Here is a 24479-nt window from a genome sequence, read left to right as displayed (position 1 = left end):
ATATACTGACTTGGCCTTGAGCAACTGTTTAATGGTAATTGTTGCCCCCAAAGTTCATCAGCTCACCTCTACATTGATGAAGAAGGGATGTGACTGACAGCAGTGCAGAGTTAGAAGCAGTGTGAAGTAGTTGCCAAAAAGGATACAGAATCAGATGTGTCAACTATTTTTATGTAATTAAAAAATAGTTTCATCTAGCCCAAACCCATTTTATTGAGGGTCTGATATCAAATTAACTGTTTCAGTGTCCACACTACTAAAGGATTCTAGGAGAAAGCATTGAGGAAGTAAATTTTATTACTTTTAATATTACTAGCACTATTTTATGATGCTATATGGCTAAGCGATAGTATCATTTTCCCTTCAGCTCCAAATACTACATAAAATCTAATGATTGTATAGATGTTACAGACAATATTTTTCTACCTCGTTCAACTATCAATTGATTGCACCCTATCTTACAATAACATTTAAAACAATTTTTTATTTTTGCTTACAGTAAACCATTATCACTACTGTTAACTATTATTATTTTAAAATGAGAACACTAGTAGTGAAATAAATCTGACAGGTTGTCTTTAACATAAGATATGTCATAAAATGCACTTAGCCATTAGTAAGTAATTAAGATTCAGTCACTTGTAGACATATACTAGTAACAATATAGAAAACTAATTTAAGCTCATTTATTAATGAATTATACATGACTTTTTCACTTTTCTCTAGATGTGAATAATTAGAGACTGTCAATTGCTTTAAAAATTAATGCTATATCCATAAATAATAAAAAGCAATATAATGATCTCGACTACTATAAATATTAAATGTTACATTATATATAATAGCCATTTTGCCTAAGTAATATATTTTAGAGCTTGAGTAACATTTATGTTATAAAACTATAGTTATAAATAAACTATTGCTATAGTTATAAATAAACTATAGTTGTAAATAAAAATGTAAAATAATCTAGCACCCAACAATGTTAAACAATAAACAGTGAAACAAAACTCACACACATACATTTGCATAGACATACAGACACACACAGATACACGGAGACACATATACATACATGTACACACAAAGCCAAAAATCCTACTTGACCTTAGAAACAAATTTTCCATTTTTCTGTAGAACTTTGTATATTTTTCAAAGTAGAATACTAATATTCTTTTCTTGCAGAAAGAAAAATAGAAAGCCATAGAAAATTAAACAAAATGTGCTTATGGCCTCATAAATCCTTTTGAATTTACTCCTCATTTCTAAGCGATATGTTTATCAATCTTTCTTTCAAAATTCAATCAGAGCGAGATGGCAAGAAGAACATGGAGAATGTTCTTTGTCTATCAATAAGTGGTAAAACTAGGTGTTGTCTTTAGTTCTGATGCTTCTCACTCTTTTTGCTAACTATTATAAAATATTGTGGCTTGTGGCTAAACATTATCTCTACAAGGTTCTTCAATTATAACTCCATCTCCACAGTCTAAGGGAAAATTGAAAAAAGACAACAACAAAGTACTCCTCCCCCTGGTTCATCAGTTTTCTCTATAGCCACTAGTCCTGAGTCTTTTATCTAAACATGTCTGACTCATGCCTCTTGTCCTTTACCCCTCTTGCCTGTGCCATTGATAGAAAAGGGCACTTTTCATGATTTTCTAGGAACACATCTTTAGAGGGTATATTCACACTTTTCAAGCACTAGTATTTCCTCCCTCTTCCTAAAATCTATTAGCCATCACATATTGTAAATGTGTGTTAAATGTAAAATCTATTAACCACTACATATTGTATCCTCTCAGTAAATGGAATGTAAAGAAAACCCTACATCACACCATTGTGTTTATTTTCCTACAAAGAAAGGCATTTGGAGAGTTTACCAGGGTCAGTATCCTAAATTTATCAGGCCAATCAATCTCAAGTTCCAGTGTGATATTTCCAGAAAGAAATGTACTAGTGACAGCATCTCAAAGCAATGTTGTAATAAGGAAAACTCCATGAGTCTCAGGAACCTTAAGACTTGAGCTAAACTGAGGCGTGAATGTTAACTCATTGTGTGGTTTTGGCCAATACATTCACTTAGTTTCCTCATCTGACTTATGAGGAACTTAGGCAAGATTATTTTATCCATTTTGAAGTAGCAATTAATTCCGTGAGAGCAAGCATACTGTATTTAATTGAAAATACTTATACTTAGAATCATATAATTTCCTGAAATATAAGCACTAATGTTTTACACTATAGCATCTGCTTACAAACAGGTTTCCAAATGTTATCCCAAAGCCAGGAAACAAATATGAGGACTTGGCTTTAAAAAATGTTTATTTAATAAATAAGTGAAATCTTTTTTTTTTATTTTTCAAAGAAAGAAGTCTCTCATTTTGTGACAAAAAACATGAAAACATCTAGGCAAACTGTTATAAAAAGGAGATCACGTTGCATATTTTGCTCCGTATTTTCAAACAGTGGTTGAAATGATTTTGCTAGAGCAGTGTGTTTAAAGAAGATGAAGATAATTATGGGTTGGAAAAATGTAGCAATTTGATAGGAAAAATAAAATATATATATAAGCATGTTCTAAAATAATTCCCTTATTTGAATATATTTCTTTTAACAGGCTGGACCAAAAGTTTACTCCATAGCTCAAAGTCTATGCTAATATAAACCCATACACCAAGGCTAATTTAACAATAGAGATTAACATTATATTATAATTTAGACAATACTCTAAGCAACCAGAAGAGCAGAAGAGTGGAAATAAAATTTCTTTTTACCATAGTTTGCAAACAAATTTTACATAACATTCAAAATGTGACTATGAGCCTGGACCATAAAAACTCAAAAAAATGCAGAATCTACTACTAGAAAAGAAAATGGCTGAAATGTCATAATAATTAAGATTTTAGCCAGGTATTTTGGTTGTTAATGAGAGAATAAGATCATTTTTCCTCTATTTTGCTTTTAATATTAGCATCTTCAAAAACTTCTGGCTAAACATAATGTGTGCTCAACAAATTAAAATTGGAATAATATACTTAAAAACCAAGAATGCATTCACAGATACCATTTGTTGTCAGCAATAATATTTATAATAAAATATAAATTTATAAAAATATTAAACACCAGTCAATAGCAATTCATTGAGCATCCCTTGTCCATTATGATAAGCAATTTATACTTTACTTCACATTCATAAAAAAGAAAGCTGCTTTTAATACTATACCCTAGATATCATATATAATTTTGTCCATTTACATACTTTTAATATTGCTTAGTACAGCACTAATCAAGCCACAGGTGAAACAGGCCTTAGGGTAGAATCATCAAAATCAGGTTTTGACCATTCCACGATATTTTATATTGATTAAAATGAGCATTTAAGGCTGCTTAAAAATGGAAAAATTGTTCGCAAATCTCTAACTTCCAGGATGTATAATCAAATGAGGTAATTTAAACATTTTGCTCCGATGATGGAAGGACTTAGAAGCTTATTGAATGTTTATGTTTGTCTAGAAATACACAGTTGGCAGCATATAATGCTTACCACCAGCTAGTCTAGACCTACTTACCTTTTATCCTTTAACTTTATGACTCTTTTGCTTGGGCTCATAATTAATAAAAATCAATCTTATTAATGAATCTTAAGTGATGATTTTGTTAGTCATGGCTCAATACTTTGTACTTAATCAAATAAAACCAATAAACCAGGGAATAATATGACGTTTGATAAAATGAGAAATGATAATTTTATTTCATTTTATATTCTTATTTTTTATTCTATACTTTTTTTGCAATGCATTCACATGCCTATTGATCTTGACAATGGAACAAACTATATAAGTAGATATAGAAATATTATCTATCTCCCTATCTATCTATCTATCTACCGATCTATCTACCTCCCTGTCTATCTATTCAATGTCACTAGTGCTGGAAGAAAAATACTATCCAAAACTTGCCATAAATAAGACAATAAAAAGTAGATATGAAAACAAGAACATATTAAATAAATTGATTCATGAGATAAATAATTGTAAATAGGAATATCCTGCCCAATTTAAAGTTTGAGATACAAAAAAATTAAAAGACTGAAAACATATATAGATCAGATTACTATTTTATATTTATAATAATAACAGCAAATATTGGTGGCAAATATTTGATTGTTTTACCTGAATGATAATATTTTAAAAAAATATTATTTAAAAAAATTTCATTAGAATCTTTACATCAGTAAAATGAAAATGAAAACCAATTTCCATGGAAAATATCATAGGGAATTGGCAGTTGTGTATAACTACATAAAATATAATAAATTTATCAATTATCCAGATCAAAGATATTACCATAAGACAAGGACAGATGTGTCTCAAATAATTAGAAATATGTAACTGGATATACTTACAGGAACAACATACAATCATATAAAGTATTAAAAATAAAAAATACTTTTGTGTCTAAAACAGGGTAGTTACTTAAAAGTGTGTCCACATATTTTCTTATAATATTAAAATGATACCCATGGACATATTTTTGTTAGGTAACATCACTTAGAAAGTTATGTTTTAGCATACAAATATTATGACACAAAACAATGTGCAATGACATGTACAATTTTTGTTTAATTATATCTGTAAATGATATTTTTATTAAATCAATGCCTTTGAGCTGGTAACATTAAGGAAAAAGACCCAATTTAAACAACTCCCTCTAATATTTCTGTACATCTTTTTCTATTTGAATATAGCCAATAAACCTTCTTTTATTGAAAATCATCTTCATACACTATCGAAATGAACACAAAAGCAAGTGAAATGAAAGAAGGTCAAAGCTAGGTAAAAAGTAGATAGAAATGTCAGAATGAAAAGTTTAAAAATTCAAAGTTGACCGTAGTGCTAGTACAAACAAGAGGAGATATAATTAATGTGCTTGATGTAATTTAGCATTATGAGAAAAGTTGTAGAATCATTTCATCAAACACAATGTTATTTAATTATCAGAACAGTAAGACATTTTTCCCCAAGACACTGCATTTAATATGCCTCTACTAAATAAAGCTTGTCATATCTATTCTAGCTCCTATAAATTTTCCTAATCTCTTTCACATGTTTTACCCTTGAATTTTCTCCCTTTCTCTCCTTGCTTCTACATTTCTGCTACGTGACTGCTAATTAAAATGAACCTAACTCAAGGTAGATTTCCTTAAAAAGAGGGGGGGTTGTTCAAAGGAGGACTTGTGCTGGAGAATCAAACTAATAGAAGTCTTAAGGTCTGAAGCATTCAAATTAAAATAAGCCCCTTGAAATACATCAGTCTGTATTCCCAAAATTACTTCTTTTAATGAAGTGTGTGGCTTCATGGTCACTTGTATTGTGTATTAATGAACTCAGTCAACTACATGCTTTTTTTAAAGATTAGTAAAGTTTTCAAAATAAGCTTTTTCCTAAATTGCTGTGCTAGTTATTTAAATGTAAACACACATTGTGCCTATACATTTTATAGTAAATGTTATACAACGGAAATTGCATAATTGAAGAAAGAGCAAATTCAATGGTTATATTTTGTTATTTACATTATCATTGGCTTGTTTGGATGTGACTGTCTTCTTTTTAATAAAGTTATTTAAATAATCCATATCTTCTATAGCATAGTCAGAGGTCAATATGTCTGATGAAATCTTACAATGTTCAGTATCAAGATCAGTCAAGTCTTGACATAATAGTATATTTAGGATAAGGTTGACAGAACAAAAATATGCAAATGGAACATTAATTCGTGAGTATGACAACTGTTTACTTTCTTATATTCATATTTGTTTGGCAGTACCTATATGATATTTATACATATTTGGATTGTGTATACTCTTATTTTTTGTATACATATAGCTCAACTCAAATAAATTCAATATGTAAAAGACAACTTTTTGACACTTAATTATTTCAAGTAATACTTATCAAGTACCTAATTTGTGGTCAGATAATGCTAGGCACTCTAAGTAAAAAGAGGAGAAAAGATAGACAATTCCTGACTGTATGAGCTTCCTGGGATGACTGTGGCCAATCACTACAAACTAGGCAGCTTAAAACTACAACAGTTTATTCTTCCATAGTTCAGGAGACCAGAAATCTGAAATCAAGGTGTTGGCAGGGATGCACTGCCTCTGGAAGTTCTATTAGAGAATCCATCCTTGCCTCTTCCAGCTCTGGTGGTTGTTGGCATTTCGTGAGTTCTTTGGCTTGTGGCCACATCACTCTATTTCTGCCTCTGTCTGCACATTGCCTTCTCCTTGGTATCTGTCTGACTTACCACGGCATCATTGTAATCTCTGCCTCTGTCTTCATATCTCATCTACGTATTCTGTCTGTGTCTTTTAATCTGTCCATCAAATTCCCCAGTGTGTCTTTTATAAGAAAACTTGTGATTGAATTTAGGGCCCATAATTTAGGGCAGATAATCTAGAATGACCTCTGCATTTTAAGATCTTCAAATTAACTACATTTGCAATAACCATTTTTCCAAATAAGATAATACTCACAGGTTTCAGGGATTAGTACATGAGCATATCTTCTTAGGTGCCACCATTCTACCCACTAGTATGTTTAAGAAACTTACTGATTAATAGAGAATACACTACCTAAAGAGGTAGTTGATATTCAGACTAATAAGTACCATTATAAGGGCAGAAAAAGAAGATCTAACATCAAACTGTTGTATCTAATGCAAACATAGGAGATTAGGAAAGTTTCCCAGAGACCGCTTGACGAAAAGTAGAAATTAACCAGGCAAACCTGCAGAGAAAATATGTTCAAATTCCAGGGGAAAAAGTATGATACTCCCAGGAAACTAAAAAAGCTCAAAATGGTTGAGGCTTAGGGAGTCTTGGCAGTGAAATAGTGATCAATCGGATGTGGGTGCATATCAGGAAGACTCAGGGTAAGCTGTATCAAAGAAACCAAGCTTTTATCTGAAGGTGTAAGAGTACAATAAAGAGATTTAAGAATGGAGTAGCCTGCTCAGTTAAGCACCTTGGATAAACAGCTCTGGCTGCTGTGAGGGTGAACTTGAGAGCAAGCTGGAGGCAGAGTATCCTTCTGAGGGTGTCTCACAGAAATCCCAACTAGCACACTCGCAAGGGGTATAAACAGACGTGGATGAATTCAAGAGAGACATTGTAGGAAGCACTGCTAGTACAGTTGATCATTGAAAAATGCTGGGGCTAGGGATATTGACCTCTTGTGCACTCAAAAATCTGCATATAACTTTCAACTTAACTACTAATAGCCTACTTTTGACCAGTGGCTTTACCAATAAAATAGTCAATTAACGCATATTTTGCATGTTATGTGCATTATATACTCTATTACAATAAAGTAAGCTAGAGAAAAAAAAATGTTATTAAGAAAGTCATGAGGGGGTGGGCATGGTGGTTCAGACCTGTAATTCCAGCATTTTGAGAGGCCCAGGCAGAAGGATCACTTGTGGTCAGGAGTTCAAGACCAGCCTGATCTTGAACAACTAGAACATAGTGAAACCCTGTCTCAACTAAAAATACAAAGATTAGCCAGGCCCAGTAGCATGTGCCAGTAGTCCCAGCTACTTGGGAGGCTGAGGCTGGAGAATTGTTTGAACTTGGGAGGCAGAAGAAGTTGCAGTAAGCAGAGATTGAGCCACTGCACTCCAGCCTGGGCGATGGAGGGAGACTCCATTTAACAAACAAACAAACAAACAAACAAACAAAAAAGGCATGAGGAAGAGAAAAGACATGTAGCGTACTGTATTGTGTTTATCAATACCATAAGTTTATTTCATTTGTTTATAAGATGAATTGTCTGAAGTGACAGGCAACTGCAGCTGTGAACTTCCATCTATGGTACATATCAAACAATTCTACTTTGTCTTGTAATGTCATGACTGTTCTCTGCTTCTTGGGCGTACTTCCAGCATCACTAGTGGTAATTTGGGTCCCATGGTGCTACTCAAGGTTATGGTTTTACACTAAGCATGACCAGAAATATGAGAGAATTGTGACATCATGTTTTACTGAGACAGCAATTTACTAGACAGATGAACTGCTCACTTCTCCAAGTGATTAGCATCACACAGTGTTTTAAGCGGATGCTCGTGATACTTGAACTCACTGTAATAGCACAAGGAGTGGCTATGAAATTACTGCAGTAGTACAGTATGTATTACAGTTAATTTCATGCAATTATAATCCAATATTGCATCTTTATATTTGTTTACATTTCTTTTGATTGTGAATGGTGCCAGGTATGATCTGTAAGTGTATTATAACTTGTGATAATGTTTTTACTTTTTATAATAGATTTTTGTGTATTTTTATGGTAGCACATAAAATAGACTAGTACCTACATATATTTTATGCATTCGTAACATAACTTTTTTTATATTACTAGACAACATGGTTTGTCTGTAAGCTTTTTTCAAATTTTCTGAAAATCTCCAAAAAAATTCCAATGTATTTATTGAAAAAAATCCACAAATAAGTGTACCTATGCAGTTCAAACCTATGTTTAAGGGTCAACTATACTTAGCATTCAATTGAATCTGAGAGTAAAGATAATGAAGGTACCAAAGCCAGTGATCACCTTTCAGCTTGAACGCTGGAATAGTAGCCAGGTTACTTCCTTTAGATAAGATAAGATAAGATACAGAGAAGGAGGAAAGGTATAGAGAATGAAAGGAATTTAATTTCAGACTTCTAAAATTTAAAATATCTGTTTCTAGATTTTAGCTTCATATGTGGTTCATATTGTAAGGAGGGAAATTTGGATTAGGGAAAATAATCTGGAAGTCAACAACCTAAATTTGATAACTGAAATGCTGAAGCCTTGTGAGTGATGCTCCCAGGGAGAGTGCAGAACAAGAAGTAATTGTACAAACACCTGTGAAATTACATAATTCAAACTTAAAGTTGTTGGAACTTTAAATTTTCTGAGCCTTGAGAAGAGCATGGCTATGCGCCCTGAGTCACAGAGCATGCAGTTGCAGCTTCTACCTTTTTCCTGTAAATAATCAAGACCAAACAGTGGCAGCCGTAAGATCCCCTTAGATCATTGCCTCTATTCACAGAGTAATAAAGTAATCTTCCTTGTAATGTAGCAGTCTGTAATCAAATAGCTGTGGCATATGCACTAGTCTTGTATGGCAAATGTAACCCTGTTGGAACTTTTTTATCTCTGCCTATATAAAGTGTAACCTTAACTTCTCCACTTTGGAACACTGATCCCATTCATTTGGAGTCCATGTTTCCAGGTGGCTGTTCTCAAGTTTTGCATTTGAATAAACTCTATACTTAATAGTTTCTGAATCTCATTTTTTAAGGTTGACACTCCCAATGAGCATATTTTTAGGAAAAGTACACAAGTAGGAGTCTGTAAAGGACACTGGGAAATGTACGTGAGTATGGTTGTTGGTTGGGAATGGCAGTGAAGACAGAAGAATTAAAATAGGGGTGTGCACCGAGAAGCCTGAATTACCAGCACACACCACTCGATGTTTTCCTGTTCCACTCTCTTTTCTGTTTTCCAAAAGCTGCTTTTTCCAACCCCTTCTCCCTTCAAATCTCCTACCTCACCACCTCTTCTCAGATGAAGACTGTTTTCAGTAGGAGTGTTAAGCTAATTTCTAACAAGTAATACGGCTAATGATATGCGGCTTTGAAACAACTAACTAGAGATTGCTGATGATATTGGCGAAAGGGGTTAATGAAGATTAGCAGGAGCCAGATTCAGCCTGAGGTGGATAGAAATGGAAAGTCCGGAATGGCCCCCCTACCCCCTCCCAATAGTGGGAGAAACCTCAGCATGTTTAAATATTATTGTGAGGGATGTTTTGAGAGGAAAAGGCTGAAAATAAATGAATGAGAAGAAAAACAAAATATGTGGACGTTCCTAAAGAAAGTTGTGATTCATAGTCTGGATAGAGGTTCCATATTTATCTTAAAGCTAGAGATGTTTTTCCATAGTAACAGGAGGCAAGTAGAGAATTGGGAAAACACCCATGCAAATGGCAGTGCTTTCTGGTTTTATGACATGAGTCGTGGTTCTCCCCAAATGAAAATCCTATACTCACAGTGAAGCATGAAGGAAGGCTACCTGCTAAGCAAAATAAAAGAGGTGGTGGCACAGGAGATTTGAAGAGAGAAAGAAGATTGGAAAAAGCAGTTTCCGAAAACAAGGAAGAGAGCTGAATAGGAAAATGTGGAATGATTCTTTTCAGGTAGTTTATGTTTCACTGTACCAGTTTATACTCTTAACTTGTGAAATATTGTTTCTGTTAAGGTGACACAACTAAGCTATATTTACTTTCTGATTGCGTAGTTTGGAATAAACTGACAGGTCCCAGCATTACAGACAAACCAATGACAACAAAGAGCAACAGCAGAAGCCTTGAGCTAAAAAATATTTCTCACATCGCACACATTGTAATAGTTGGAAATACGGTTATGTTCAACAGAATGTTTTTTATGATGCAAAAGATTCGAGTTTTTGAAGCTTCTCGTCTTTCATCTATTCATCGGGCTAATAATTGATCAAATCAGTCCCTATGTGAAACTTGTCTTTAAAGGAAAAGGAGGAAAAGAGAAGGCTCTAAGAAGTCGGGAAGAGGAGAGAAGAGGTGTAAAGTGATAGACTTGCTTGTATTTCTGCACTTTTCTTGAACTCTATCTATTGGTTTCCCTGATGCTTATTTTCCTCTCTGTATTTCATATATTAGAATCCAAGATCTTTGTCGTGGAATGCCAAGGATCTTCCAAAAAAATGTAATTTCCTTTGGCTTGTGAAAGAAAAGTTAAAAATTTCTACGTAATTAAGAAGGGGGACAATTCCATTACATAGTTGCTAATCTGACACCATTCTGCTAGGCTATCTAAAAAATGGTAAAATTCACTCGGCTAGGGAACAGAAGCATTTTTATCTTCCCCCATCACTTAATTTCACACAGCTTTCCAGTCCCCTGTCTTTCCGGCCAGCTGGTTTCTTGGAAGCACTAGAAGAGGGCGTGAGAAAGCACTTCCTTCATCAAGTTACTCAACTATGGTCTCTAGCCACATTATTCTTGATTTTTCCACTTCTACCCGATTGTTGGATGCAACCAGAACAACAACGTTAAAACTCAAGTTAGATGAAATAATAAAGTATTCAGCCCTAAAGACATTCTTCGATAATTGTCTTTGGCAACTAGACTGATTTAATGACACAATTTAAAAGATTGTTTTTTCCATGAGGGCAGAATACATGTTCAGAAATTAACACCATGTAGTGAGAACAGAACTAAAAATATGAGGGGAAAGGTCATCAAAATAGCATTCGTTGCTGATTGCATATTCTGGGAAGAGCTACATTCTCTGTTGAAATCTAGTTTGCGTCTGACATGTGGGACCACATGAGACCTTGGTTCAAGTTATAAAAACTTTTAAAACAAGTGCCATATTATTTTCTGTATGGGCTACTCAAGAATTTAAAAAGTGAAAGAAGAAGTTAAACATGATTCAAACACTTTTAAAAACTACTTTAAAATGCAAAAATATCAAGAGGCATTGATGGATCTAGAAACAAAAAATAAAAATAAAAATGCAAAAATGTATCCAAAAAGGGAATCGTATTCATGATGGTTCATGAAAGAAAGTGTGTGGGAACATGTTTTTTCTCTTTTTCCAATCTTAACTCTCTAGAATTCTAACAAGTAATAATAGGAACATGCTTTTTCTCTTTTTCCAATCTTAATTTTCTAGAATTCTAACGAGTAATAATAGATAACATTTTAAATTGCTTATCATGTACAATCCAGTTTTCTAAGCATTTTATGCAGATTAGCTTATTAAAGCCTTACACCAACTAAATCCATTAGACACTCTTTTTATACTCTTTTTAGAAATGAGAAATCTAAGACACAGGGAAGATAAGTAACTTGTCCAAGGTCTTTGAGTAGTTAAATAATGGAACTGGAACTAACACCAGGGAGTCTGGAGCTAGTGTCCATGCCCTTCCCCACTGTGCATATTGACTTTCATAGTTAAATTATTATATCATTTCTTGTGTTGCAATGACCTAGGATATTTCCGATGTAGTTGTAATATATGGTGAACTTTATATAATCTCAATAGTTGATATTGATAGAAAAATCCCTGTGCTACCTTGACAAGTTTTTTTTTAATCTCTTTGCATTTGTAATATAAGATAGTAATATTATATATATATATGTATATATATATATATATAAAATGGATTTGTGTTGAGGACTTAAGAGCAGTTTAATACAGTGTCAGAGAAATGTTAGAAGCTCAATAAATGTGACCTTAAAGTTTATTAATACATGGACTTTTATTTTTACTTTTATTGTTGTTTTATTATAATCACTTTATCCTTTTATTATTAATATATTATCTTAATATTTTTGGCAACTGAATATTAGTTGCAATAAGTACCACCACCCACCCATCTATCCCCACTTACTATACTATGCTTAGGTACACTCTTGCTTATTTGTTTGTTTCCTTCACTCTGTGTATCTGGTCATCATCAGCATTTATGTTGACAGGTAGCTAGGTTACTTATTGACAAGGTGGCTGTATGGTTTCCTGACATCCCCTTTCAGTATTATAGTCTTCAATCTTTTTCATAAGATTATATAAACTATAATAAATATCTGATTACCCATCTATGATCTTTCTAGCTAAGACATCTATTATATATATATATGTGTGTGTGTATATATATATATATATATACACATATATATATATTCACAGTTTATAGACTATTTCAGAAATTTTTAATTACCTCTCTAAAGTAGTAAGATATTTGCATGGGAAAAAAATCTCAGACATCTCTGCCAGGAGAAACATTCAAACTATTAAAAGCACAGACTCTAAATTTACCTTTTAGATAATAACCATTGCTGCTTCTCTCTTTGCTTTATTTCATTTGACTACCTCCATCCTCCTTGGGACTGTCCCCTCAATCTCTCAGGGCATCAGCCTTCTTCTGACTTGTATCTTACCAACCAGGGTCCCACATCCAGCCATTTATATCAATGCTGACCTCACCAGTATCCGTTATCCATCTTAAAAATATAAGATATTTTAGTTAAATGTTTAGTCTTACCATGTAATCTAGCATAATTTTGTTTAAATTTCTACAATTGTGTGTAACTATAATCAAGAGAATACCAGGAATGAATTATCAAGCCTAATGACCTTCTGAAACCCTTAAACAATGTGGCTATTAACATTGCCAATTAGTTTCTTTTTCTATAAATTCAGAGCTCATGGACTCAAATTCCGTCTTTGTGCCTTCTTTACTTGTGAATTCGGTTATACAGAAGAACCTGTCAATGAATTTGGTGGACGATTAAATCCTAAAGATACAGAGGACTTAGAGTGGGACCACATACAAACATCACACAATAACTTACATATTTTTTACCTCTTCTAAACTCTAAATTATTTGAGCATGTATTTATTGTAAAGCCATGTAATCCAGCCTTATGTTAAAGTGTATATATGCCTTTTTAACTAATAGATTCTAAGTTAACTGAAAACAGATTGATGGTTTCATTGCTTATTTCCCTCAGGGCCTATCCCAGTATGGTGCCTATATTGCATATCCAAAAAATATGGTATCAACAATAAAAGAAAAATTGATAGTGGTAGATTTTATGTATTTTATTATATCTTTTTTAGGTGTACACAATATTTAAGGTTATTTACTACCTTCAATGGATGTTCTAAAAAGTCCAGAAAGTATAGATTGCTATTTGTAAAGCTTCCCTCATTATTTACCATGTACCAAGCAATTTAAACATACAATCCAATTATTTCTCCTAGCTACCCTATTATGAGGTAATTTTTGCGTTTCCATGTGTGGAACTGAGGTTTAAAGATGTTAAGTAGCATGCCCACAGTTACATACTTCTGTAAGGGATGAGGCCCACATACGAACTTGAAGTATCTGAACTCCCCTTTTCTTAATGCCAACCCTGTGTAATTTTTATAAGAACGGCCACAATGCAATATGTTTTATCTGTCCCCTAATTCTACTGAAAAATAATGCTAACTCCATAAAGTAGCTCAATGATTTTGAGAGTTTTTATTCTACTTTTTAACTTTTTCTTTCCTTAATAATCCAGCCAAACTCATGACCAAGATTTAAACAGCAACAACAAAAGTAGTTCTCAGTTTCTTGCCTGTAATTAGTAAGCAGAAAAAAAATGCTTATATTGACTCACAGACTTTATTTTTATAGGAAATGACAGTAGTCACTACAAAGAAATATTGCCTCTCTTTTTTCTTTTTTTTTTATTAAAAGCTTCAACTTTTGGATAGTTTTCAATACAATACATCAAGAACTAATTTTAGTGATTTTTGTAATAAACAATAATTTAAAAATTTTAAATTATCAACTTATCCTTCAGTATGAAATCCAAAATGTTAAGAAAAATGTCCTTTTAGTTTCTAAGACTCTATTGGCTTATTCAACAGTCCTCCCTACTAGATTCAACACACCAGTGACACTGCTCTACTGTGCTGTCTTGACAATGCCTCTAAAAGAGAAGCCATCTGTAAATATTTATTAAACAAACACTAATTACCTTGGTAAAGGCAATGATTGCTTATAAACACTTGGGTGTAATAACTATATATATATATATATATATATATATATATATATATCCGTTAAGCCTTGTTATATGCTGTTAAAGATGCTAAGCATTTAATCCTCATTATAACACTACAAAAAAGGTATTATCACCTGCATTTTACTAATTAAGAAAACTGATCTAGGGAAGATCCATAAGTTCTTAAATGTCACAACATACTAAGCCAGAATTTTTAAGCCTAAATACTTTGATTCTAGAGACTACACTCTGACCTACTAAAAAAGAACAACACCCAGTACTACAGAAATTCTGGTATTTCTCCTTAAGTTAAGTTCAATTGGATTTTCCAGCTGGGGAGACATGTCAGAAACAAGGGCAAAGAGCTGGGAGTGGGGGCTCATGCTTGCAATCCCAGCACTTTGGGAGGCTGAAGTGGGGGGATCTCTTGACACTAGGAGTTGAGACCAGCCTAGGTAACATAGTGAGACCTTGTCTCTACAAAATTTTTTTTTTAAAAGTTATCCAGGTATCATGGCGCCTGTGTAGTCCCAGCTACTTGGAAGGCTGAGGCAGGAGGACTGCTTGAGCCCAGGAGAGTGAGGCTGCAGCAAGCTACAGTTGCACCACTGCACTCTAGCTGGGGTGACAGAGTAAGACCTTGTCTTGGGGAAAAATAAATAAATACATGAGGGAAAAGGAAAGGCCACCTCACTAAAACTTGGGTGGCATACCTAACAATTTGGTCATTTTTAATATGATGAAAACATTCAAAATTATTATAATTTTCTCTGGATTTCTAGATTTCAAGTATCGAAATCATAGTCCATGAATATTTAGATACTTGAAATAATTCAAAATTAGCCTTCTTAGCCCTTATTGAGAAACTACCAGTCCTTAAGACAGGTGGTAGCTACTATCATGCTCTATAACAAGCACAATTGTGTTAATTATATTACATTATAACAGTGACTCTCCTATTTATAATCTGTGCCATACTAACAGGCTAAATCCTCATTGTGAGTTTCACACTTGCTAAGTAGATGTAAGCACTTCTAGAGATGGATGCATTTTCTTTATCTTTCTGCACACTTTTCTAGAATAATTCATTTCAATGATGCTTCAAATTCTCCTACCTACCTATTGCAGATTCAAAGCAATGGAAAAAACAAAAAGTCACAGAAGTTAAAAATATTGCAGAAAACAAAACATTTGGGTGGATTTAATTTTTCTTTATAAGTGAAACTAGGTATATGGGTGTAGGTACCTGTGTATGTCTGTTGCTAAATGAATTAATAAAATGAATACATTTAATTTGAAAGTACCAATAATTCAGTTCACATCTTTTTGTCCTACCACACTGGAAGCAAAAACCTTGGTGGAAACATTGATGTGCTTTACCTTGAATTCATCATTAACCCTAAATATACCTTTATTTGTTCACCCTCTTTCTGATGCCATTTTGCTTGTTAAGCAGTGACAGACATCAACATGTTAGTGAAGAAAGTTAGAGGTCATGATGCCTTGAAGTTTTGTGAATGCTTGTCCTTCTTTACAACCTTTAAATGAACCCTATATAGATATATTTTACGTGTCTAAATACATATTTCCATAGCACACAGGTTTTTTATTTGTTTTTTTGTTGTCCATTCAAGCATTACAATTACATTTTGAGATAATTTAGAAATCATTAGCTGTACAGTGAGGTGATAAGGAGAGCAAGTTTAGGACAGTGTGTCTTTACTGTCATCTTCAGAACCTTCCATTTCTCTGCACACTTGCACCTTTGTTTAATAACAGTAATTTTGTAAACACATGCAAATATGAGCAAAAGAAAAGAACATGGTCTCCTTAGATGGTTTTAAAGATCTGAAGTTTCCAGAGCTAAAACTCTTCCCCATAAGCAAGCCAATCAAGGGAGAAATGGGAATGCATGATGCATGAAACATATCTAAGTTTGATTCTATATTCCACTTACATCTTCTGATGCCTTTTCGTGATTTTAAGTTTTATCTCCACCTGTAATGTTATTGTTGATGTCCCTCAGTTGTCTTTCATTTGTATAAAAATGTTGCAAGGAGAGACATGGCTGCAAACTTTCTAAGGGTTGTCATGGCTACTCCTGACAAACAGAAAAATTCAATCCTTTCTTCTACACCACTTAAATCACTCAACCTTTCTCACCCTTTTCCTATATATTCCAACTTGATTTGGCTCCTTTTATAGGAAAAACTTATAGGAAGCTAATTGATTCAGCACAGCTTGTCCAACTCAGAAATGAACAGAGGGGAAAAATTCTCTCTCTTTTTTTTTAACCAGATTGTGAACAGAAGACTGTGTTTTACACTCTGTCTCCCATGGGGCAATGTGATGAACTAATCATGTAGTGATCTACCAGGTCACAGCAAATAATTAAGATACTTGTTACAGTGTTCCGTGTGGTGCCACCCTGTAGTGATTCTGAATGGATTTTCCATAAATTCCAGAAAAGGTCCTTTAAAACCCTAATTTAAAATCTACATCTTAGCTAATTAAGAACACTGTGGCTCAAACTAATGTGTCATTTCACATCTAGTGTACTGATAACGTGCCATCCTGAGTGTAGGTGTAAATTCTTCCTCCTGTCCTTAGCTCTTCTAAATTCTAAGGTATTTGCTAAAAAAGGAACACAGACATATTTTTCAGCTTTAGTGATCAGCATGTTAAAAAATGCATAAGACAGTTTGCATACACTGGGTACCAATTATCTGATATTTTCATATTTTCATGTTATAAAACAAGTTTTAAAAGCCACTGGAAAAAATATTATTGTTCAAAATAAGGCTCCCCCTGCAGTGTAGGGCTCATTAACATTAGATGAATTAGACAAAGATGCTAAGGTATCCTTTTCAGAATTTTTTTTAATGGAGGTAAAGTCACATATCTGTCAAGCACAGTTTACAAGTGAATCTGACAGAAACAATGCATTACCTCACAATATTTTCCATATATAAGGTGTGATCTCTCAGGACTTTATTCATCTCGTTATGTGACACGCACAAATAGCCCTACTTTAAAAATAGAAATTCTGAAATTCAAATAAATAAAAAGCTTCCATAATTTCAAAGAGACAAAGAGGACCTAGGCTTTTTTTTTTTTTTAATGTGGTAGAAAATCTAGGACAATATAAGCTTCTAAAATCATTCTGAACAGTTCTGAGAAAGTCTGTTTTAAAATTCTAAGATTTTGGCCCTCATTTTTATTTAAAAAACTGCAAGATCCTCTTCATATTCTAAATACTCTTGAATTATTTCTGTAATTAATATTATTTCCAAGTTACTTGCTAAACTACTATTACAGTTACTTTTTTTGGAATTTGGGGTTTTAAAAATGTATTTAGGAAAAGAAAGTATTTGGTGCTAGATTTTTTTTCACATATTCTTGAATAAGTGATTAAGAAAAGAGAAATACAATAAGACTGGATATAGTAGTTTTGTTCTAAAATATAGCATTATTCTAGGTATCATCCTAATTCACAGCTTATGACCTAAATATGTAAGTGGTATTTAATTCAAATACAGCTGAAACAAGAGAAGAGGAACATTTCAAATGTTTAAACAGAAAAATGAAGCTAAGAATTACTGTACAATGATTATATAGCAATCATTCTCAGCTAAATATATTATCAGTAGATTCTTTTAATATATATATATATATTTCTGAATGACATAAAGGAGATACTTATATCCTCCCAATAACAAAAAAAAGACAAAATTAAGTCAATTGAAAATAACACATCACAATTATAATAATGTAACATCTAAATAAAAATTTAAAAATACTTTATAATTTTTATAAAATCTTAAAATCTCAAAAACTTCATATTTATTTCAGTAACTTGATTTCAATTTTGCAGATCCCAAACCATAAAAAGCTTTTAATTGTATTGTGTTATTAAAACTATTATATCGATCCTCTTTGGTTTTCTGAGAGCAGAGGAAAAAGAAAAACTTTGAAATAAATAACTTGGTAATTTTTACATCTTTGTTTCATTTCCTGAAACATAGATGCAGAAAATTTTTAAATATTAGAAAATTATCTTAAATATTATTTTTAAATGAAGGTCTAGAAAATACAAACAATTAATGTGTAATCAGACAGTAGATTAGAGAAAAAATGTGTTAAATACTAAACATTGTGAAAATTAATCCACATGGTTCCCATCAGTGTTTCCTGTTTCACTTCCCTTTATTTTATTTACTTCAGATTGCAGAAGTAGTACAATTTATACTCAACACTAGATAGAAAAATTATTAGTGATATGATCTGCTAAAATATAAATAATGCATATTTTAAAAGTATTAGCCATTCCATAACTTTGAATTTCCATAAATTATATTATTTCCCTGTAACCTTTTCTAATAATTAAACTATTTAAAACACTGCAAGTTTTTCAGCTCTTATGACCACTACCACATGATACTTAGAACTAGAACCCTTGGCTGTTTTACACATCAGTGCTGTAAAAATAGTTCACTCATTTGGGCACGTGACTTGTTTCACTAGCCTCAGTACTTATTGCTGTCAGTGCTTCAATCTGCACATTATCTTCATCCTCAGCATTTTGCAACTTGGGGAGAAATATAGTAATAAATGGGTTCTGGAGAACATTTAGCAATTAACCATGAAAATGTCCTTTAAAAATTAATTGCTAAATTGAAATAACATATTACCCAGTAGCCAAATTATGTTTCAATTTGAAACCTATGTGTTTAGCCACCTTGCTAACATTGCAATATATATATACATTAGCCAAATATTACATCACAATATTAAGCATGTTTCAAAAGTTGCTTTTTATTTGTTCCAATATAAATATTAATGACTTGACTCTTACTTACCCAAAACTTGCTTATTGAGGACAACATATCCTAATTTTCCTTCTAATTATAATAAATAATAGAATAAAACCAATGAAAATGAACTGTTTCTATTTTACAATGAATTATATCCTTCATTAAGTAATCAATTAATTTCTACCATTTAAATTTTATTTTTTAATCTATAAAAAGTATCAGTTTTAAAACCATTATTTAGATAATATTAAAGTAGATGCTTGACATTCATTTTAGGGCTTATTTTCTTCCCCACTTGCTTTCACAGCCTTTACATAGAGTTATTAAACTGGAATGTCACACAATATCCATCAATCTCAGTTATTTATTCTACAGTATACGAAACTTCTCTTGCCACCCCATGTCTTTTATACCCATTAATTTATTACCTGAAATTAAGTATCATTTGCACTACAGAAGAACCAGAAATAAGGAAACAGTCTTAATTATGATAATGACAGATCAGAAAGTTAAACTGTCACAGTTTTTTTTTGTGCTATTAGACAAACAATTTTCTCATTAAGGGTCAAAATTAATAGAGCCAATGTGAAAGTTTTAAGAATCTCACTAATAAAATTAATTAGTGCTTTATGTTAGTTATACCAGCAAATACTTCAGATGGTTATTGTTAATTGAATTAGCAAATTTCAAGAAAAAATAATTTTGCCTTTCCTGTTTCACCAACATGGAGTGGAGATTTTACATAATAGCATATTGACTACTAAAGTTATTAAAATCCTGTTTTACATCAAGGGTTGAATGATCTAAATAAGCACAAAAAAAGTTTCACATCCAAAGTGTCCATCTTCTTTTTTTCACTGGAATGACAAAACAGAATATACTTCAAACCAAAGTTGAATTCCTATTAGAAAGGATAATAAATATTAACAACTAAATGAAAATATGTCAACATTTTTCCTCAAAATAACAATCCACTAAAAATCCATGGACAACTCATTCTCTTTAAAGTTTAGAGACTGGTAATGACTTCTTGTCATAATGAAAAAGCAGATTACCTCTTTATATTTCACAACTAACCACTATGCAAAAAGAAAATTAAACTTCATTAAGTATAAGAGCAAATATTTAATGGCCATTACTATATATTGCTGTTTTCCAGGAATGGACTACTTCAACATTTTCTATGTCTGGAAGGTACAGAGTGTTCATGGGTGATGACCCTTGAAATTAAGAATATTAATATTCCAAGGTGATGCACAGGACTAACTGAAGAAGTGGTTTATCAATATCATGAAGGAGACTGCATTCTGTGGTTAAAAGTTTAATTACGGATGCTATTTTATTTATTAACAAACAAGGAATTCGACAACACTGATTTTCATCAACATTTTGGGAAGTCTATTTTGCATTATTGTTCACTAGGGAACACAGTTATTTTGGTCCATGTTAAGTCATGAGGTATATACATACTAATGAGTTACATATTAAGTAGAAAGAAAACATATTATACTACATATCTTTAGTATGGGTGTTTCCAATATGACAGCAAGCTGTTAGCAACATATTGTTATCAAGCGACTGTGAAACGGAATCAACATCCTTAATAACTCTGCCTGTGTGCCCCATGGCAGCACCTTAGCAACAGGGGAGACGAAAGAGAGACTTTAAGTTTTGACAGGGTAAAAAGCTGTTGCTAAGCAAAATTTACAACCAAAATACTGAAAACCATAGCTTGATTTTTAAAGAACCACTTCACAATCTTAATGACTTAGTTGGCCCAATTCACCTGAACATAGACATGCCTGCCAAATGGAAAGCAAAAACCTATCCTTGTCATTAAACTTGCACCAAACCCACTCCCACCTCCATAGCTAAACAGTTACCTTTCATCCACCTCAAGTCAAAATCAACCTAAGACCAATGGTGAAAGATTTTCTTCTCTTCTTCTTGACCTCTCTTATCCTTCTTTACTAGTTGTACATGTCACGATGTTACTGGCTGCAATCTTAAAACAGCTACTTGCTTAAACCCCAAAGTCTCTAGAGTCTTGTAATAATCAGCTCTGTCAAGACTTGGGGGAAAACCCAAGGCGATCCCACACCGGCTTTCTCCAGTCCCCGCGCGAGGATCACTGCCTTACCAATCCTTCTGTGATCTTTCTCTGGGTGGCACTTACCTGCTGCTCCCCGGGCTCCGCTGACTTCACCAGGCGCTTATCCTTGTACAGAGACCAGAGACCAATGTTAGGCAGGAAAATTAAAGCCACCGTGAATAACAAAGTCATCTGCAGAAATCTCTTCTGTTTCCTCTTCATTGCAAATGGTAATAGAGAAGAAAAGTTAAAGGAGACGGCTCCCTGACTGCTTCTTGTGTTTAATGTCAAATTCCTTTCCTCTCCCCTGCGAAGCACCAGAAACTGAGAAGCTACAAACTTTTGTTGCGTGCTCAGCACCAATCTGCAGGATTCAGAGCGAGTTGGCCATCTGCAGAACAAACGCACAGTTACTTTCCCCCCAGAAAACTATGACGAAGGCATTATCTATTGGCTTAGAAATAAATGATTTGACTGAGGAAATCATTAAGCCCATTGACCTCTATTAATATAAAGCAACAGAGTAAATATGGTCGTTTCATTGACTAAAGGTAAGTTATAAAAAAGTCAACAGCCTGCTAGATATTTAGGTAAATGGGAGTTTTTGTTGCTGTTGTTGTTGTTCGCCCCCACCCCCTTAGTGTGGGAGGGCTGGGTCGGGGTGGAGCGGGTTAGGAGAGAGAACTGAGAGAAACTGGCTCAACCCCTTCAAGTGTCAGGAAGAAAAGTGTCCGCTTTTGACATTGGAACAGCGTCACCTTCCTCGTCTTCCCTGAACATCTTTTCCTGTGCTCCCCTTGGGATAACCCACCTGAACTCAAGTTCAACTCCCTCCGGAGCCGCTTGCCGGCGGGCTCTACCGGGATCCAGGGACTTGGGATCCGGGCAGAACTCCGGTTCGGATGGAGGTCCACGAACTCCTGGACCCTCGCGCGCTGTCTACACGCTCCTCTGCAGGCAGCGGCTGGGAGCCCCGGGAACCTGGTGGAAAGGAGGCTACAGATGTCAGCGGAGTCCAGCCAGGAAGTGGTGGCGCCGCAACGTCCCTTCCTCGCGCGGTCCTCGGAATGCGATCCTCTGAGAAGTGAGCGCTCTGCCCATCAATCTCGTCCCTTCCCCCGGTGACGCTCTCACGCTCCGCTGTTCATGTTGCCATTCTTTTCCGGCAACTGAACGAACCCACAGGACCATCACGAGCACCTAAAGGGCAATATTTTTTAATCTCCTCTTCTCGTAAAGGGGATGGAGGCGGAGAAACCGAAGTCTGTGCTGGGCTTGGAAGCGGACGAGGGCGCTGCGAGGTGGAGCGGAAGGCGGAGATGCGCCGCGGCTGCACTCGTCCGCCCGCGCCCCACTCCCCGGCGCCTGCCTTCCGCGGAGACGTCGCTGGTGTCTGCCACGTGCGGGAGCCCGGAGCCCAGGAGGGGAGGGCGGGCCGCCTGGCGGGGGTGGGCAATGCCGCCCGGCCTCCAGACGCTATATAAACAGACCCGGACGCGAGGCAGCGGCGGAGGGCGAGCGTGACGCTGGAGGAGTGGGAGCTCCCAGCCTGCGCGGGTCCTCTCTCTCCCTGACAGGGCTTTTCCGGGTAATCTGGGACCGACAGGGATGCCAGCACCCCGTCATCTCACCCAAAGGGCGCCAGGCCAGAGATTCCAGGGGAAAAGTCGCCGGCTGCAGGCGGGTGTCCCAGGAATTCTTCCATAGTGCGGGCGGGAGCGCGGCGAGCCGGGGCGCGGCGGCTGCGGAAGGTGGAGGCGACCCCGGACTGGGCCGGTCCTGGGGAGAGGGGATCCCCCAGGCCGCGCGTCCCGCCGTTCAGGCCAGGTAGGGGGTGGGGAAGGAGGAGGAAGAGGATCCCGAAGCAAGACAGAGCTGAGGCTCAGAGCTCTCAGGCAGCAGCCTCTGGAGGACACCGTGGAGACCCAAGGCGGCTTTATTTGGGTCTGCAAACACCCGGGGCCCCGGTTAAGATTTGGCAGTGCCAACCCGCTCCTCCCCCGCCTTGCACGACCGCACTCCGCGCGCCTTGTCACTGCGAGGGCTACCTGTCCTCGCACACTCCTCCGCGATGGCCAGAAAACGTGGGGCTCGAGATAAAGACTCTGGCAGATGGTACTCCTCCCTCCGCCTAACGTATCAATGCACCAACGCCCCTGACCGCACACACAGGAACCTGTGGCAGCCTCGCCAATGGACAGCGTGCCCAGCACCGTGCGCTGGGCACTCTTGGATCTGGAGCTCACAACTCCGGAAGGAATGGGGACTTAGATGAGGTGACAGACATGCATGCAATGCAGGCTGAATCCGCCTGTCTAGAGCCAAAAAGAAACGCCATAGTCACCTCTTTGTTACAACCTGGATATGATGCCCACATGCTTGGGGTAGACATGCTTGGGATAGATAAGCCTGTGGACTTCAGACGGTATTTTATGTTTCCCTTCTTTCTTCTTTCTCGTCCTCATCTCTGTCCCTCCCTCCTTTTCTTCTCGCCCTATCTCTTCCTCCCTTTCTACTCTCTCACTCTAGTGTCTCACTTGAGAAAGACCTAGATTTGAGTGGGAAGAGTTATGCCTTAAACTGTGCGCATTATAAATTCAAAATGTACTTGAAGAATATAGATCGACTGTATGATTGCATGAATAAAGCGCTATGCTGTAATATTTGTTTTTGTGAATCACTTGAATTTTAAAATAGTATAAAAATATATTTAATAAATGTTGTTGAATGTGTCCTTTACATAAAGACCAATTACCTTTAAATTTTATATAAATGCAAGTTAATCTAGAGTGCAAGGGACTTAATTCCTCACCCTCACCCCCACACATACACTATGCCTTTTGTAGTCTGCATTATTTTCTAACCTTTTTCTCTCTAAGGAAGTGTGCAGTTTTGAAACACAGAAATGTGAATTCTGGTAAGCAACATAG

General features: G+C 35.2%; 2 protein-coding genes across 2 annotated transcripts in view; one reads left to right on the top strand and one right to left on the bottom strand.

The window, feature by feature from the left end:
- Positions 1 to 23116, bottom strand: part of GALNTL6 (polypeptide N-acetylgalactosaminyltransferase like 6) — a 1281746-nt gene extending 1258630 nt beyond the window's left edge. Inside the window, exons 1-2 of the mRNA XM_032148915.2 lie at positions 22361 to 23116; positions 21634 to 21940 (exon numbers count right to left, since the gene is read on the bottom strand). Of these exons, the coding sequence (XP_032004806.1) occupies positions 21634 to 21771 (138 nt within the window). The 5' untranslated portion in view covers positions 21772 to 21940; positions 22361 to 23116. The remainder of the gene's footprint in view (positions 1 to 21633; positions 21941 to 22360) is intronic.
- LOC131383173 (uncharacterized) lies at positions 22079 to 24210 on the top strand. Its single transcript, XM_058437042.1, has 3 exons — positions 22079 to 22100; positions 22302 to 22553; positions 22639 to 24210. The coding sequence occupies exons 1-3, from the start codon at positions 22079 to 22081 to the stop codon at positions 23031 to 23033; spliced, it is 669 nt and encodes a 222-aa protein (XP_058293025.1). The 3' UTR covers positions 23034 to 24210.
- Positions 24211 to 24479: the final 269 nt, after the last annotated feature.

This window comes from Hylobates moloch, unplaced genomic scaffold, assembly GCF_009828535.3.
Source record: "Hylobates moloch isolate HMO894 unplaced genomic scaffold, HMol_V3 SCAFFOLD_3, whole genome shotgun sequence".
Taxonomy (NCBI): domain Eukaryota; kingdom Metazoa; phylum Chordata; class Mammalia; order Primates; family Hylobatidae; genus Hylobates; species Hylobates moloch.
This window is presented reverse-complemented; position numbering and strand designations above follow the sequence as displayed.

Excerpts from the sequence above, each read along its gene's own strand:
- LOC131383173 (XM_058437042.1), top strand. The coding sequence starts at position 22,079 with ATGGTCGTTTCATTGACTAAAG. Across the intron at positions 22,101-22,301 it reads GGTCGTTTCATTGACTAAAG|CGTCACCTTCCTCGTCTTCC; the intron begins GTAAGTTATAAA and ends ACATTGGAACAG. Across the intron at positions 22,554-22,638 it reads GTGGAAAGGAGGCTACAGAT|CGCTCTGCCCATCAATCTCG; the intron begins GTCAGCGGAGTC and ends CTGAGAAGTGAG.